Source organism: Lasioglossum baleicum, chromosome 7 (assembly GCF_051020765.1).
Source record: "Lasioglossum baleicum chromosome 7, iyLasBale1, whole genome shotgun sequence".
NCBI lineage: Eukaryota > Metazoa > Arthropoda > Insecta > Hymenoptera > Halictidae > Lasioglossum > Lasioglossum baleicum.
Genome location: NC_134935.1, coordinates 3,829,529 through 3,848,060, shown reverse-complemented (window position 1 = coordinate 3,848,060; position 18,532 = coordinate 3,829,529). Strand labels below are relative to the sequence as shown.

The 18,532-nt window shown below is 42.2% G+C and overlaps 1 protein-coding gene across 8 annotated transcripts; it reads right to left on the bottom strand.

The window, feature by feature from the left end:
• Positions 1-80: 80 nt before the first annotated feature.
• LOC143210685 (uncharacterized) lies at positions 81-17,361 on the bottom strand. Of its 8 annotated transcripts, none has more exons than XM_076427780.1 (7): positions 16,543-17,361; positions 15,937-16,042; positions 15,728-15,814; positions 5,556-5,824; positions 5,201-5,442; positions 3,940-4,113; positions 81-3,858 (listed from the first exon to the last, which is right to left on the bottom strand). In XM_076427780.1, exons 1-7 carry the CDS (start codon positions 16,876-16,878, stop codon positions 3,597-3,599), a joined length of 1,476 nt encoding a protein of 491 aa, XP_076283895.1. In that variant the 5' UTR covers positions 16,879-17,361; the 3' UTR covers positions 81-3,596. The 8 variants fall into 8 exon arrangements, with proteins under 8 accessions (XP_076283895.1, XP_076283899.1, XP_076283896.1 ...); XM_076427784.1 differs by lacking the exon at positions 16,543-17,361 and adding an exon at positions 16,311-16,489; XM_076427781.1 differs by lacking the exon at positions 15,728-15,814 and having other exon boundaries at positions 16,543-17,359.
• Between the last annotated feature and the right edge of the window lie 1,171 nt (positions 17,362-18,532).

Genomic DNA, 18,532 nt, shown 5'->3' with positions numbered 1-18,532 from the left:
GGCTTTTGTATACGCGTGATACGATATCATCCAACATTTGTTAGTTTGTTGCATCGTGTTACCGTTCGATATTTGCGAACGTGGAAAGATTTAGGAACTTTGAAGAATTCGATGCTTCGTCGAACAATGTTGAGTCGTGCGCAACAATCTAGCGCTCTCTGCACTGGCTGCAGCGAAATCGTTGGGATCGATTCGTATAACGCGATGATTACTCGCCACCTCGATCTTGGCACATTTTCTCCACGCATCTTCTCTTTCTTTAGTCTTCGCCGTTTTCGTCTTCGTCATCATCCTCGTTATCATCCACACGATTTTTTGCTTCAATCCGTCAGATGGAGAAAAGCTCTTATATTCGTCAATCGATAAGGATCGCTATCGTGGATTGCTTTATCTGCCGGAGAGAGAGATCTATTCTTATCCTAATACAAAGTAATCCCCTAACAAATTTCTAACGAGACGGCCGCAAACGGTGACCACGATAATCGCGATTTAAAAATAAACTTGAATTGTATTTTGTACATCGAAGAACTTTGTTTCTCTTGAACACGGTTTAAATCTAGCTCGCGCATCGATGCGTACATGTATGCATATATATACTATACATGTGCGCACATACCTGTACGCATACACGCACACACGCACACATACTCATACGTATACGTATGGAAATTCGCGTTTGTCGACCGTACCAACGGCGTACACGCGCACCTTGCACGTTGCTCGATGCGCATCTCATGTTTGCAACGATCCACGCTCGCGTCTGCATTCGCACTTTCACAATATACATACAAAGAACGCGGTAACGTAACGTAACGTTTCGATAGGCACGATTGTCCAACGCTTTCTGCGTTCTTCTCCTGCTTCTTCTTCAGTTTCCTCCTCTCTATCTTCATCTTATTCTTCTTATTACTATTTCCTAATTTGCTTTCTCTTTCGTTTCTACCTCCCCATTATTACTATTACTCTACACCTTCGGCGAATGCTTTTTCCCAAACGTTCGAACACACAACAAACATATTTACTAGCTACAGTTTCGGCAAAGAAGTCACTCCTCTATTTGAATATAGTATCTGAACATCTTAATTATCGATAAAACTAACAGTTAAGTCTTTGGCGTTTGTACCAATGATTTTCCTATGCGCGACTCGTGGCGTCACAGCATTCATCTTTTCAATTAACGACCCATTCGGAAGTTCGCAATCAGAAATTCGAAATTCAAAATTCTGTAATATTCCGTGTATCAACGTCCACTTCGGTATATTATATAAATCTATGTTTACGTACTTATCGTCTATACACGTATCTTTTAATAGGCACGCGCGCTTATATTCGACTTATTTTATATACTTGATGTAATTAACACACACGATTGGCTTAAGTGTTCCGTGCACCGCTTATTCAAAAAATCAACGTTCTCTCGTTTCTTCGCGGAAGCGACGTTATCAACGTACAATCGAAAAATGGCAGATCAATGGTGCCGCAACACTATCTTAAAACCTTCGCAGGGAGGAAAGGGAGACGTGTCTTGATTGTACGCGGTCATGTCAAAAGAATTAACGAATCTCTTCTCAAGCAGTCTTATACGTCTAACATAAATGCGAATGTAAACGCAACAAAGGTCCCACTTGCTATGCATTAGATCATAAATGTAACAGTAACAAACAGAAAAAAAATTAAGTTAAAAACAATTTACGTTAAGTAACATAACGTACTAATCGTGTTAGGCACCGTGCTACTTCGACTCGCGAATGGGAAGCATACACAATCGTTAACATTCTGCGACTAACCGCTAATTTTGGCAGAGAAAAAGACAAACTAGAATCAAATGGTAGTGATAGTAATCGAGTTAAAGTAATTGAAGACAATAGTACTAGTTAGTCGTAGCAATAGTAGCGATGGTTACTAGTAACAGTAACGGTATCAGTAACGGTAACACTAACAGTAACAGTAACAGTAACAGTAGCAGTAGCAGTAGCAGTAACAGTAACAGGTAGCAGTAGTGGTGGTGGTAGCGGTGGCAGTAGCGGTGGCGTAGCAGTAGCAGTAACAGTAACAGCAGCAATGGCAGCAACAGCAGTAGCAGTAGCAGTAACAGTAGTAGTAGTAGTTGTGATAGTAGAAGAGTAGTAATAGTAGTGCAGCAATACCAGTAATAGCAGCAGTGACGATAACATTAATAGAAATAATAGTATTAATATCGGTAAAAACACACAGATCGCAAAAAATGCTTTCAATGTTCTTTGGCTGGCTCCTATGTTAATCCCTTGAAAAGACATCGTAAAACTATATTGTGAAATCGATTGAAAATACATACGTGCTTCGTGAATGTTTCTAAACTGAGTAATTACATGGAATCTACCAAAGGAATATGACAGCATAAAATCAAGGTTTTTAACAGACGTAGACTGTCCAATGCGAATATATTAAAAACTTCTTTCGGTTTCGTTTCATTTGATAAACCATGAGATTTTTTCACGTGATTCATTCTTCCCATCGGTCTCCCTTTCTTCCACTGGACATCGAAAGAGATACGAATTACGGTTTATCGTCAAGGTTAGAAACATGGCGGTCTTACGATTGTTACCGAATACAATAGAACAGTTGGCGCGGAAAAACTGACGAATAATATATATATATGACATTTTCGAACTAATATCTCGGTTACTACTTCACTCTCGCTACGATGTAAAATTTTGGCACTTATTTGGCCATCGATCCGACACGGTTTTCCCGCTTTCTCGCGTAACGACACCGTAACGGCAGAACGAACGACAGAAGCGTCACAGAATGAGAAACGGGTACGTTTCGATTAGTCGGACGCGTCGTTCCATTCGAAGAATTCTTATACGATAGAATGTACTCGACAATTGAATTTCACTGAAACCTGCTGTTTCGGAAACACGATTCAAATACTGGAAGAGCGTAAACTGTTTGAAATTTCTTCGTCACGCGAATTTAGAGCAGTGCACACGCACGCGCGCACACACACGCAACACACACACATACACACACACACACGGTTTTCTATAAGTCGCGCGTGTGTGCGCGCACGAAGAATAATAATGGTGACAACACATTTTGAGAACACTGTTGTATACGAGTAGAGAAAAGGTTTTGGTTATTTTCAGCAGATTATCTTCAGTTGTTCTTCTCGAGTGTGTCGAAGATGGTCTTTCCTGAGAGGTATCCTTTGGTCACGCTGCAACAAGTGTAGCAATTCGTATGGCAAAAGCCAAGGCTGCGACCGCAGTAGAAGAAACGATCGCGCGATCACTGCGAATCACGAAAAATGCGCGCGGACAAACAACAGGAATATGGGAAAGACTATTGTCCCGGACGGAACCCGAAAAGCGGCGTCGTCGAGCGTACAGTTAGTTGTACGGTTCGTCCAAAGCGACGAAACTCATGATGCTGTACCGTGTTTTGTATTTTCTATTTCCCACCCCATCCTATCCCACCGAAAAATCATCCTAGTCCTAGCTCTGAGCTCTAGTCCCGCCTGCACGAGTGGACAACGACGATGAAAAGATAAAAAAGAAAAGAGTCGACACGAACGACAGAGGAACATCGACATCTCGACAAAAGGTCTGCTCTCGTTAAACCGGTACGGCTCCCTCGCGTTCCTTTTCCTGTTGTCGCACGGCTACAGCTGCCTCGACCAGCAAGTAGAGACACTTGAACTTGTCTTTATCTTCCTCTGGTGGCGTCGGTGGCGGAGTCTCGTCCGTGTGTGGGCTATGAGCGTTATGAGTACTATAAACTTCCGTTTCGTGTTGTACGTCGGGAGTTTGAATCAAATGCTGTCTAGGGGCACTCCAATACGGAGCCTCGTTCGTCATCGAAGATTCGTCGTCGTCTCTGAAAACGATCACGATCGTATTACTAGAGTTACATATTCGCGTAGAGCGACGATAACATGAGATCGAGTGTAAGCTTTACCCTCGTCGTGCAGGATGAGCAATCGTTTCCTCGTAAGTACCGAGCTGAGCAACGTTCTGCTCGATTTTCGTCTCCGAGTAGGGATAAACTATTACGCTAGGCCATTGCGTCGTCGGACGTTCTTCCTCGCTGTGCGAACTACTCTCGTAATCGTTCGGACTGTCCTCCTCGCTTCTGAAAAAACCCAATCCACCATCAGCTTGAACAGCTTTCGGAAATCTAACGATTTTCGTCGCATAGACATAGACATAGGAATAGGAAGAGGTACAGTCAGCGGCAATATTAAGTGGACACTCTTAAAAATCGCATAACTTTTTAAAAATTGGTCCAAAGGACTCGAATTTTTTTAAGATGCTAGACCGGCTAGTTCGCTTGAGAATAAGTAAACAAAAATTTAATACAATTGCAATTGGTAGGGATTATACAAAATTTTTAAAAATGATGTTTTGTCGACTTTTTTATCTGGGCCTGTAATGATAATTTAAAAAAATGCGCTTTATAGATTTCGGCAACTTATATGCATACTGAAAATATAAGATTAAAGAGGGGGTAGTCAACCCTCACGTTGTAACTAGAAAGGGACTAGAATCTTACTAGAAAAATGGGTCGAAACATGGGTTTGCACGTTTCGGTTGTTTGTCCTTATTTGAGCAAATTTTGGGCTGGGTGAGGGCTCATTCTAAAGAGGAAGATTAGATGCAGCTCGCTCTGGTCATGATTTTAACGAGATTATGTTTATAACTAATAATATGAGGGCCCAAAGTAGAGAAAAAATCTAGAGAAAAACCCGCAGATTTCAATGCAGTTTTCTGTCGCTAAAAGACTTTTTTGACTTATATGATGACCAGAGCGGGCTGCATCTAACCTTCCTCTTTAGAATGAGCCCTCACCCAGCTCAAAATATGCTCGTATAAGGTCAAACAACGTCAGGGCGCAGACCCATTTTTTCGACCCAAAAACCTAGTAAGATTCTAGTAGCTAGCAAATAACTATCAAATAACTAGAATCTTGTTATGTTGACCGATTTCGATGAAATTTTCAGTATGCATATAATTTACCGAAATCTATAAAACGCATTCTTTAAATTATCGTTACAGGCCCAAATAAAAAAGTTGACAAAACATCATTTTATTCTCTAGCGAACTAGACGGTCTAACATCTTAAAAAAATTCAAGTCCTTTGCACCAATTTCTAAAAAGTTATGCGATTTTTAAGAGTGTCCACTTTATATTGCCGCCAACTGTAAGTGATTGTCACGTACCGGTACATTAATCCAGCAGGATCTTCGTAATCGTGATCTCTGCTGCGTTTCGGGGCGCTCATACCAGCCAACGAGTCCCAACTTTGGTTGGTTCTCGAACCAAGACTGGACGATTGTTGATGAGTTCCTGCAGGCATCTTCTTACCGCGTCGCGAAATCGTGTACTGCAGAGGGTCGTGTCCCTCCCTTCGTATCATTTCGGGTAAAATTCGCCGTCTGGCATTTATGAACCAATTGCACACCTGTATACAGGATACAATACATACATATATTTTCTATTATCGTACATCGTGTATGAATCATTGGTAGAAGACACTTTGCCAACGACAGAGAGAAATATCGACGAAATACCGACCTGCAACACCGTAAGGTTCGCTTCTTGACTCAACGTCAGTTTCTCGCTGTCGCTTGGATAAGCATTGTATCTGTGTTCGTAAAGCCAGCGCTTCAAAATTTTCACTGAATGTTTCGGCAAGTTCCCCCGACGTTTTCGCACGGAGTGCGTACCAGAATGATGAAGGACTCCAGAGTGAACTTTACCACGCAACGCGTTCGAATCCTGTTCCGTATCGGAACCACTTTGATCATCGTCCGTACTACTCGATGAAGGAAAGCGCTCCCTTGCTGAAATTACAAGAAAAGCCATTATTCAATGTACATATAATACCATTGTTATACAATGCAACACAATGTAATACAATATTCACGAAAATGTACATGCACGATCCGATACATGTACATTTATAGTATACACGATACAAAATATCTGATAACAGGTGGAAGCAAGTTCGGCTGCGTTCGGCTTGCTCTTCGAATTAACACATTACCGACTATGTCATACTATGTCGGTGATTATTGCATAATTTTGAAGAATCTATGGTACATGGCTAAACACTTTTTAGAAGAACCTTCAATAGCAACAGCAATTTTCATTATGAACTAACAAGTCACCCTTAATAACATCATCTAATAGTTTCATTTAAGGTTGCAATATAAATGAAAATTTCTATGCTTTCTTTTGGTGCAGCACAATTATTGAAAATCCTATTAATAGGCTTCCGTTGGTAAAGTGTTAATAACGATTCAAATCCAACAACGGTAGTGTAGCGCGTACGCCAATTCTCCTGTTCGCGATACCATTCAGATCCACGCTCTTCCTGATCTAACTCTAGCCCGCCACTACTACCGAATTATCGTTTCCTTTGCATCTGTTATCAAACACCCTCTACCTAAGTACAAGAATGATGATGACAATGCGTCTTATTCTCTATCTGCACGGCGAAAGTATCGTTGCTCGAATAATCATAATCATAATTATAATTAAACCGAAACGAATTTATAGGTGAAGTTAAATCTTCGCTTTATAGTTTTACCTTTCTTTAAGATTATCTATAAGATTAACAATTCCGCGCTTCTTACGAAGATAGACCGCGGGACTGCATTCGAACTATTGGATACCGCATGCTATCTCCTCGTTTGCGATATTTCGGCAATATTTGCGATATTTCTGGCAGTCTCACCCACGATTTCTTTATTATTGTATGTGTATTCCGTATTGTTATGCGGAATTTGCGGACACTTGCCGGTGACTAAGACGGCGCGGCGGGGTGGCGCCGATAACGAAGATGTACACGACAACGACGAATTTTTGTCCTTATTATAAAATAATATTTTCGAGGATTAAATCAACGGTTCGGGTTAGTTCGTACTGTCGACTAATCTTAGCACTCGAGTTTGTAGTTACGTAAGGTCCAGTAACCCGCCGGTACAAAATTAGGACCCAAGCTCGACGCGGCTCGACGCGGCTAGACGAAAACTATGTGTCACAGCGACGGTGATTGCAGCGACGTCAAGCATACTCGAGGAAGGAACATCGTACAATCGTACAGTAAAAAGACTGTACGCACCACTATCGACGCAAACAGCGATTAAACAAACCAGGAACGGATAACCAAGCAAAGAAAGAGAGATGCGCAGAGAACCGCCACCTCGGTATTGTCCGTGCACGGCTTCCTCCATCGAGCTATAAATATACATATAATGAGCTGCCCGCGTGTTCGCTAACTAATGCATCATGTACAATAACAACGTCTATTATCAAACACATAATCTTAATTTTTTTGAATAATCGGCTCGACTCGAATCGAAACGATAGTTAACGATAATTAAAATATTGTTCCAACTTGGGGATCAATCGAAAATACTAAGTACATAGTCCAAATTTCACCGATTCCGTCAAAGATCGTCCATCTTTGGACGACGATCGGAATACATACAACATGCATATGTACTATCTATACTATAAAAGTACACCGCAGTAACACCGACAGTCGGTGACCTGTAACACGTTTGGACGATTTCCAAAAGACCGGCGCGGTGTAGCGCAACGGACGTTAATTAGTAGCGTGCTCGCCACGTTCGAAAATACTACTTAGGCTTTTGACTTTTATATTCTCCGCTGTCACCGTACGACCTACGACCCACGACCCACGACCCATGTCCCACGATCAACGTACTATGTTGCTACAACTTTATAATTCATTCTGCGTTATCCTCGGATTTTCCATTTCGTCTTCTCGTTGCTTTGTACGCATACGCTACCGCTCGTAAGTGTTTATTTGGGCACTTCTGTCGGTCACAAAAATATTGGGACACAAATATTGGAACAAAATTGCAATAGATCGGAATTGTAGAAAAAATATTAAAAGTTGCATTTCCAACTTTTTTATGGGGGTCTATATTGAAAATTTAGAGAGAGAGGGGGGGGAAGATTTTCACGCTACTACCATACATATGTATTTCCACGTCTTAAATTCTCCTTTTAAAATAAAAACAGGGAACAAGAGGTGCCCAGAAAATTCGAATTGAGAAATTCTCGGTTCGTATTCCTAAATTTTTCTGATCTCACGGACGGAGCACGATTAATAAAAAGCTGAAAAACGAAAGAAGCCCGACGCGGTTAACCTTCGTGACATCTATTTGCGTACGCAATGTCTTGCGTATTTTGCATTGAATACATCGATTACGTACGTTAAGCGCAAATACATATGCGCTGTCCATATGCATCTGAAGAATTTTGTACGTGTCACGTATTTCGTCTTGCTCCGACTAGACAGCAAAATTTATAGAAACTTTGGCTATACAGGAACAACCAACGTGGAAAGCAAGTTGCAACGGAACTCCCGCAGCTTCGAGAATATAGTTTCGAGATACATAGCAGCATTTACATCATTGTGATCGTTGTAATCGTTAGAAGGATGGTAAAATGTGCTGAAACTCAGAACTTCAAACGGCCGGTCGAAGATACGTAACCTCCTGGGTTATCGTTTTAAAATAAAATCGACTTGGTCGAGTGCAGTAGTGTCGTGTCCGAGGCTACCTAAGATTTCTTCGAGTTCTGAGAGCACGTTTCAAATCGATGTCGGTGGATTCGGGTTCATAGCACACGGGGTTTACAACTATACCAACAGGGAGACCCTGCCTCTTAATTCTATCGGTACACGTGCGAAACAAATATACATATATAATACGTATCTATATATATACTTCTTTGTACCGTTTTTTCGTTACCCCTTCGCGATTCATTGCAGAAGCTATCAAACTCGAAGCACGCAACAAACAAGGAACGAGACACGAGACTCGAGACACGAGACGCGAGACAGGACACGAGACACGAGGCACGAGACGCGCGTATTGTACGTACGTACCATGTGGTATCAAAGGTGTTCGTCGCTAATTCCACTTAATTCTCGAAATTTTTCGATTCGACCATGTTAAAGATGAAATCAGAAAATCTAGGAATAGGTTCCTTCGAGTCAGCGAACGGACTATACATTATTTACAACTAAATCGCGTTTTAAAAACTGCTACAATCTTCGTCGGATGCGAACGAAAGATGAAAGTGAAAGACAATGCAAACTTCATCGTAATCGTAAGCGAAGAAAGACGTTTCAAATGTTTCTCCATCTTTTGCGAAAAGAATGATCGGCGGCGCTCGGAGCGAGCGAACGTGTGTGTAAGCGAAGGAATAGAGAGATAGAGAAAGATAGATGGATGGAGAGAGAGAAAGAGATGTGAAGAGACATTAAGAGGGGAGATGGGCGCCAGTTGCGCAACAGGCACGATTTTCCATGCCAAGTCTTCGTTAGCTGTGGACGATGAATCCCAAAGACAATTATTCGATGTTAGACTTACAGCAGGCCGTCAATTATTTGTTAAAGTAATCTTTAATTTTTTCCAGATATTGAACGCTCTACTGTGTTGGAAGAAAGAAGCGTACTGTCAAATTTTCTCATTCAAATCGCTAAACACACGACAGTTGACGCAAACGATTCATCGATTTCTGAATCGACACGGAACAGTGGTCGTCGTCGTCATTCTTACCTGTTGCGAACATGTTTGTGTGTTGAGATGAATTATCGTTATACGGTAACGTTAACGAGGGCAATGACGATACGATACGACGATAGTCCGAGTTTCGTGAATGACGGCGACAACGTTGCTGTTGATGATCGTTTTGATGATTATGCTGATGATGCTTGTGTCGATGATGGTGATGGTGATGATGATGGTGATGGTGGTGGTGATGCTGCCGATGTTCGTTGCTACGATTACCACGACGACGACAACAATGGTAATCTTCCTGCTTGAGCGGGTGTCGATGACGATGATGTTGGTCGTGATAATAAAGATTACGATACTGATACTGATGCTGATGCTGGCATTGGTCGTTCGTACCTGCGAACTTCTCGGTACTGTGTTTTTGATCCAAATGCATAGCCGCTGGCGGTAGCATGACACTCTCCTCTTGTCGTAGTCCTGTGTTCCCGTATTCCCAAACACGCAGGACGCAGGATGTAAGTCGTAAGTCGCGAGACGCAAGACGTAAGACGTAAGACGTAAGACGTGAGACGTAAGAAAGACATGAGACGCAAGGCGCAACAGACGCGAGACGTTTGAGATGTTGCGCAAGTATATCTTAACCAATCATCCAAATATTTCGATAAAGGATTTTATTACCTTTCCACATTTTATTTACACCTGAACATTTTCTTCGATCGTGGTACGACACGTTTCCAAATGTTCGTATCATCGCAACGTCCGTTTCATGACACTTTATGAGACGAAACAAGTCACATTATTGTACATCTAGTCGATAGTCACGGTTCGGTTCGGTTCTTCTGTCCTCTCCTCTAACTTCAGCTTGCAAATGTTACATGTTTTCGATGGCCTCGTTCAGTAGACATCGTGTATATTGTATAGGATCCTAGCCATCGAAATGCTCGATCGTTCGCTTTTCGTTAATAGTCGCTGGTATCGTTTCGTCCTCGATGCTTGCACGTCAAACAACTTCGATACCGATAACCCCCTTCGACGCTATACCCAATCTACTTCATCGCATCCGACAAACTTGTACAGTGTCATTTCTCTTTCTCCGATCCAACGATCAACGTTGTCTTGGAGTTCCGGGTCTTCTTAGACTCGGGCGAACCTCTTCGGGTTCCGAAATGTGTCGTTCGTTCATCGATTGCGACAGTCAGCACGGCAACTCTAGTCTTTCGATAGATGTATACACATATACATAATACCAAGCCAAGAAAGAGACGAGAAAACAGAAAGAAGAGAAAAAAAAAGTTGTCCTCCTTCTCTATAAGAGAAATCACCATTCGATTCACTTCTAGACATCCGCAATAACTGAAAATTGGTTGAAAAAAAGACAGAGACAAGAATAGATCTTTTGTCATTCGCGTTTACATTTGTGAACCGGCCGAAGTTCGTCGTGCAACGTTCAAAACGCGACTAAGCCGACCATGTTCGGAAGCCGGCTTGACAGAGCTCTGACAAGAAGAACAAGAAGGCGAGGAGGAGACAAACACGCGAGAATGAGTGCACGCGTGCACAACAAAGACGAAAGGATCCCCGAGTTCGCGCGTCAGGCCGCGTGAGTCCACTTCCCGCTTAGAAGGCGGCTAGCCATTGGACTCTGTCTCTTTCTCTCTCTCCCTGTGTGTGTGTGTCGCGGGCGCGCGCTATCTGTCCCTACCCTTTGCGTCTTTCCCGCCATTTAGACTCGACCGTCATGCCGCGCCGCGCCGAGACCCGTTGGCCCGTTGTCCTAGTAACGATAACGACAGCTCCGCACTCCCGCTCTTCTACCATTCCCCTTCCTCCTTCGCTGATAGTTCAGTTCTTGGCGGGAAACGCGCGTTACGTTGCGATCCATCTTCTAATTTGAAATTCTAGAGTCTTCAAGAAGTCTGAGTTTCGACGAAACAAAATCTCTCGCCGAAAGATTTTCCGAACGCGTTGGTCAATCGTGCGTAAAGAAATACATACGAAAAGTTGATCGTATTCGGCGATGTTCATCGCAAGAAACGATGCTCGTTCGCGCTATGGAAGGCGAAAGGCAAGACGAGACTCGAGGAAAGCGATAACACGTGAGATAAGGCTAAAAGATTACGTACTATCTAGGAACGGAAAAAGCGGGTACATTAAGATCGCGTGACTAGTAAAGGGACGAAAGTAAAGACGTCGCTTCGAATTTCAGTTTCGAATGTCTGTGATTTCAAGTGTAATTCATCTTGTTCTATCTTCGACTGTCGATGTCAGTGAGACAGCCCTGGAGGGAAGTAGGTACACATATCTTTTGCTCGATCACGTTTTATATCGATTTCCAGCCAACTTTCAATGAATAGCTGACAACTCAATTAGTTTTCAGCTTTCCTCTTCGGAACTGATCAAACGGAATATATACTCCGAACATGAAACGCGTATATGTATTTATTAGAACCAAGTTCTTCGCTATCAAAACAATTCTACAACCTCTATGCATTCTCTCGTTTACAGGGATCATCGTAATCTTTAAAAATTGTTTACTTTCTATCCGCGCGATTGATCGTCAAAGATTTTTCTACAAGAGAATTTTCGTTTCTCAATATTCCATAGATACGGTCCCCTTACCGAGTCCTACTCTTGAATCCTCGATAGGGTCAATTGTATATTTTTATCTTATCGACAAAACCTGTGCTCTATGTTCGTCTCGATAGGTAATTCGATAGGTTCGTAACACGATAAGATACCCAGACTATATTATAAATATCTAATGTATAGATATGTATTATGTATATCCGTTTTTCGGATAATTCCCGGTCCCGGTCACGGCGTCGATCGGTAATAAATTCACGTTTATGTGTTTGCTATCGATTATCGATTATCACGATATTCCTCTCCTATAATCCATATAAGTTGTAAAACGCGTAAGAGCAGTATACCCCAGTCCCCTCGCTCTTGTCTCGTTCTCGGCGAAAATGAGTAACAGAAAACTCAGCATTTGTCGCGCAACGATTAAAATAGCAAACGAGTTTTCTTTCATGAAAACGTTGCATGAAAATCACTTTATTGCAAAAACAAGTATGCACAAAAAGCGAAAAGTCTTTCCTCCATTGAAATTGGATCGTTCAACGACATTTCGAACTCGTCGAAACCGTTTAGTGACTTGTCTCTAAATACTTTGCGAGTATTCGTTAGATTCCTTAACCGGTTTAAGCAAATAGCGTATCGTTCTTGCAACCGATCAACAAATTTGTTCCTTTCATTAGATACCAGCTGCTAACGCTAACCAAGCCGAACCAACGCGGGGATTAACATTTTTGTTAGAATGATCACGGGAAACGGCAGAAAGCTGCCTCGATCGCCATGTTAATGGGCTTCTTTTCAGAAAAATGTGAATCTGTAATGATTTGGTCGGTGACGCAAACATTGACGCGGCTTTCATTCGGTTCGAGTACGCTATAACGTCTAGAATTCTAGACGCTTAGAAATCTAGAAATCTAAAAGTCTAGAAGGCTAAAAGGCCCAACAAGTATACGAAGAGCAGAGAGACTCGGCTCGGCTCGGAAAGGCTCCACCGCGGAATATTTTGTAGGGATGTTTCGGGAGCAAAAGAGAGCTAGGCTTCGTATCGTCTTCGTCGGCGTGCAAAGAAACATCGAATTAAGAGGGGAGGAACATTCCTCGTAGGTCAGCGCATAGAACGATTTTAGCTACAGTCTTTGAGCTGCCCGTGTCCCGCGTTGCTTCGTGGCCAACTCGTGTCAAGAATCATTTGATTTCAACAAAGGTCCGTGTACTCGTTTCTTCATGGAATCTTCATGCGATTCCGATCTATAATTTCCATCGAATGGTCTTTGGGGTTTTTCGTCAATGCATATATATGTAGTAGAATCCGTTCTCATCGTCTCGGTATTTGTCGGCTCGATTTAATCGGGCAAGCAACAACCGTATCATTCGTTTCTCAATGTATCCTAGTTATTGGTAATTTACTTCACAATTTACTCCACCTACGATAGCCTCTACGGTCTCGCGTCATCGATACGATAACCTCAAACACCAAATAAATAACCTAAAGAAAGAAAGGGCTAAAGATTAGTATGCTGCTTCCCGGGACTGGCAGCTTCTACCGCTAATGAACTAATCGTCGAATATCGGTTGCGGATGCAATTCAACGAGAAAGTTACAACGAAAAAGCATCTCTATGAACGCGAATCTGTTGTCAGTTGCTTAGCTATCGCGAACATGCTCAGTACCCAACGAAACAAATACTATTCCCTTCCTATCTTGTTCGAATTTTCGTGGGGTATTAGGATAAAACGTTTAACGGATAAATCCATCAAAAATTCTCTCGGAAGATGTCGGACACGGTTCAGCAGAGGCGAGTCTTAGCATGCGACGAGTACTCGGCGCTATCGGTTACATAACCAAGTCAAGATTACGATGACACGCTTCGCCATCGTTTTACCGAATCCGTTCCGCATCATTTTCGGAATGTTCATTCGCTTGTTCTTCTTTTCTTTCTTATCCCCTTCCGACCTTTATTCCTTTTCGCCCTATCGTATCCCACTTTACTCTGCTCTACTCCGTTTCATCGTCGCGTTGATGCGTTGCGGCGCGATGCATCGCGATTCATCTTTCTCTCTAGTTTATGAATAGCTACGTTTACCCAGCTAACCAAATCGATCTGTCCTCAAACTAATTTTTAAACGCTCCGTCAGCAAAATCAAAGCGTGCAGATATAATTTTCATGCAATCGAAGATGCCGATGCAAGTCGAACAACTTGTTGAACAAGCAACGAATTTCCTATTCCCTAAAACACAATGTAATACAATATAATAGAATAGACGAAATATGTAGAGAGAATAAAACAGACTAAAATAGAATAAAAAAATTCAAATAAATCGATATTACTCATATTATACATACTGTTATACCAGTAACTCTATTATTACTATTATTAGGTGAGTTACACAATACTGTCGTATCTTTACAAACGAGTTTCACTGGCCATTGACCAAAGCTAGATAACGTCGTGTATCGCGACCCATTTACCGAGTTGCTAATCTTGGACTCTAATCCGAACTTGATTTTCCCCTTGTTATTCCAACCAAACATTTTCTCATTCATACGATGCTCGCGGACACCGCATCATCATGGTCAACGCATATCCATATATGCACGTATCGTATGTACACGTGTTTTCCGTGTGTGCGCGTGTATCGGTACAAACGATATCGCTAAGAATTTCATAAATTATATTCAATGTCAACCACATCTTGCGATCTCGCGTTATGAACTATAACGTAAACAAACTGTCACCGGGGTTTTTTCAACGAGAATGCAAACATTACGATCAACGCACAATTGTTAGAAACGATATGATAAAACAAAACAACTACATACTTTGTAAAACAAGCCGCCGGACAAGCATTTACGTGCTTCCGTTTAACTGACTCTACATATATGTATGTATATCTTTATCTCATCGGTTATGTAAGCGTAACGGCGAATATCACAGGAATATATTTACAACTTTAACATTTACAACACCTATAAATGCATAACAATTTGTCCCGAATGTCGTGAAACAAAAATTTGTTCGATTTATTCTCGATCTGCTGTTTATCGACTGACAGAAAAAAATGCATTGAGAGTACGAGTATGTGTACGTACACTTGACGAGAATGCAGTGAATCTTTTTGTTAAGCAGATTGTGTTGAGTAACGTGAAATTACATAAATTCAAGTTATTCGTAGACATTAGAGCAACTAGACACTAGACATACTATTGCAGACTAGCGAATGAGCGCGAGCGCGCGCATGTAAACATATTCGCCTGCGTATGATAGGTACGCGTGCCCGCAATACGACCAAACCGACAGCCGGCAGCCAAGCTAAGCTAAGCCATGCCGTGCCGTGCCGTGCCGTTGAGAGCCGAGCCGAGCCAGGCAAAGAAAGGTAAAACAAAGCAAGCTACATAGATGGCTGGCTGGCTGGTAGGTAGGTAGGTAGGCAGGCTGGTAGGTAAAAGGTAGTAGGTAGACAGGCAGGCAGGCAAGCAAGCATGGAAGGCACGACGGAAAAAGCAGAATGACAGTTGGTAATTATAACGAGAAGCGGATTCCGTGGAGCAAGACTAGTGAACCCCGTGCAAGTAACCAAGTCCGCGCCGTGCCGCGCCACCACGTGCCTCACCAGATAGCTGGCTCGCGTGTTGACTCGATCGCCACGCGCTGTACCATCGTAGATGATGGCGTCTCTCACGATACAATTTTCCGTCTACTACAAATACATCTAACATCTGATATCCTCCAAAAAAATGTCTATACCGTGTTGAAATCGTGATGTTCGCGTTGCAATTATCAATTCTTAACACAGTAATTATTTAATAAATTTCCACTTACCAATCCGGTGGTCCATAGCGATGAAATCGAAGCGAGCGTTCTGTCCACGCGGTACGCGATGCAATAATATCTCCGGACCTGATATGTTTACTCGGTACTCGATCAACTGTCAAACAGAAAGGACTTTGTTAAACGAGAAGAAAAAGACACCGCTCAGCCGCGATTACGAATTAACCGGCACGTACAACAGTCGGGTATATCCCTCGAGATAAAACGCAACTAACCAACTTTACTAAATATGTAAACGAGGGGAAAAAGAGAGAAAAGGGATGCAAAGATCGACCGACAATCCCGTGGAGACGCTTGCACGAACGCGAGGGAAGAGAATTGCGCACGGTCATGAAATCTGCAATCTTCGCGCCAAACAAACTAACCAATTCGATTTTGACTGGTTACGAACGTATCGTGTCCGAGACGCGTGCACGCACGACCCGATGAATAGAGAGTATAGTTAAAAGACGCAACACTGTATCCACATCGGTGTATCGGTGCATCGGTGTGTCGTTGTATAGTTAATCACACGGCGAGACTTCGCGGCTTCTTTTCCTTCGATCACGTTTTCTTCTCACAATCGGACTCGATAGTTTGTTGTTCGCTGCAACTCACCGGCGTATCTCTCTGTAGTTTTCTTGTGTTCCGGTCACTCGCGTTACAGTTTTTCGCTCGAATTCTTTCCTGTTCCAACGAATTTCCTAATCTTTCTGACAGATAAACACTACAATTGCGGCGGGTTCTTGCGTCGTGTGCGCCAGCGTCAGTAAGATTGACAGTCGGCGTTGATGACAGACAGGTGCGCCCGCCTTCCGGCCTAACAAGTCGGCAACCTACCGTCGTGCTAGCGTATCTTTTTCTGTCGCTGGCACTGGCACTGGCACACTCGCCGCTCGCCTGCCTGCCTGCCTGTCTGCCTGCCCGTGCCCGCCAAGCCACTTCGTACGGCATAATACGGCATACGGTTACGGCTTACGCTCTCCTCGTTGTACCATTCGTCGTTCCTCCATTTAACATGTTCCTGCCATCTAGCGACAATCTCCATCAAATATTTCAGTGCATCTGCAGCCATGTAGAGATACACAGTTTACCTATCTTTTTCTGTTTTTTTCCTCATTTTAATGTTTTGCTTTCCATTTCCATTACATTTGTATTTTTTCTTTCGAATTCGACTTTATTCACTTTATTCTTACTAGTTTTTTTTTTCGCGCGCGATTCTTCAAAATCCACAGCAACTTATCGATGTACACATTTAGCGACAAACTTTGTGGAAAACAGGAAAATAGAATATGTATCATTTAATTACAACGTTATCATTTAATTCTCCATTTGTGGATACATTACATGTTCTAGGTCAAAACCTCTTTCTTTCGCATAAGTTACATTCTTTAACGCATCAAATACGCACTCTAATATAATAATATAACAACTTTGAATCGTTTCAAAGTAAATCCGTGCGAGGAAGCGGCAAATAACCTCTTTCACCTTTTTTCATTTGTTGTTCGCGTTCTTCGCGCATTAATTCTACTCGTTTCGTCCGTTTACTTTTACGCACGCATTCATATAGATCCTCCATATACAATCGACATTTTTCCTCCCCGTTGTAATGTCCATAAGCTATCCCACACTCTCTGTATCGAATTTCAAAGTCTTTGCAGATCGGATGGTTTTGAAAGGAATTTACTACAGCCAAGTCTGCGAGCCATTGTCTTCTGCCGAGAATTTGCGGTTGTTGCATCATTTTGCTGAAAACCACGAACGTTTGTCATTAATACACAATCAACTAATTATTTATAGTAAAACACATAGATATGTGTATCGACAAATGCAGTTTTATTAACCTAACGATTGTAACCTAAACCACCTAGTTATTAGAACTGACACATGAGATCACAATAAGTAATAACATATTCAAAACAATTTGCGCTTACGAAAATTAATTATTGGACTCCAAACGACCACTAAAATTCCTTATTATTCAGATTTACGTAATGTTTTGTGTATCGTTGATGTCAACTATAATACTATTTAGTGATTCTGTGACGTTTTCACCAAAACCTAAATGTACGTTCGCAAATTTTTACGTCCAGTATCGAACGACACCAATGTCGCACTTTGCGATGCAGACAAAATGATTTCAATACACACAATCTCATTCATACACTTCATCCACGTACATGAAAGCTTGAATCTTCCCGATATGCCATCTAGCGACGAACTAACCTCTATCTATCACAAAACCTGACAAAACGTTAACCTTACAGAGGTGTCTATCAGTGTCTATGTAATCGTAACGCCTCTATATAATATACCGTGGCCGCGCCTGTGCCGGCCGTAGGACCAGGTATTTGGACATGGGCAGAACGAAGGCACAATGCCGGCCGCTGGACCCTGAATCTGCCTTTGTTTAAGAGGGCAGCACGATCGCACTGATGTGGCGGATGCAGTTTCCCTCGTTTTTTCGTTTTCAAAAATCGGTATTTCGAATTGTCAGTAAAATGGACTATGCGGCATATGCGCCTACAGGAGATTGTCCAAATTTGGATTTTTGGTTGTCTGGGACGATGTCAAAGAGTAGGGACAAGTACAACACGATATCGCTATT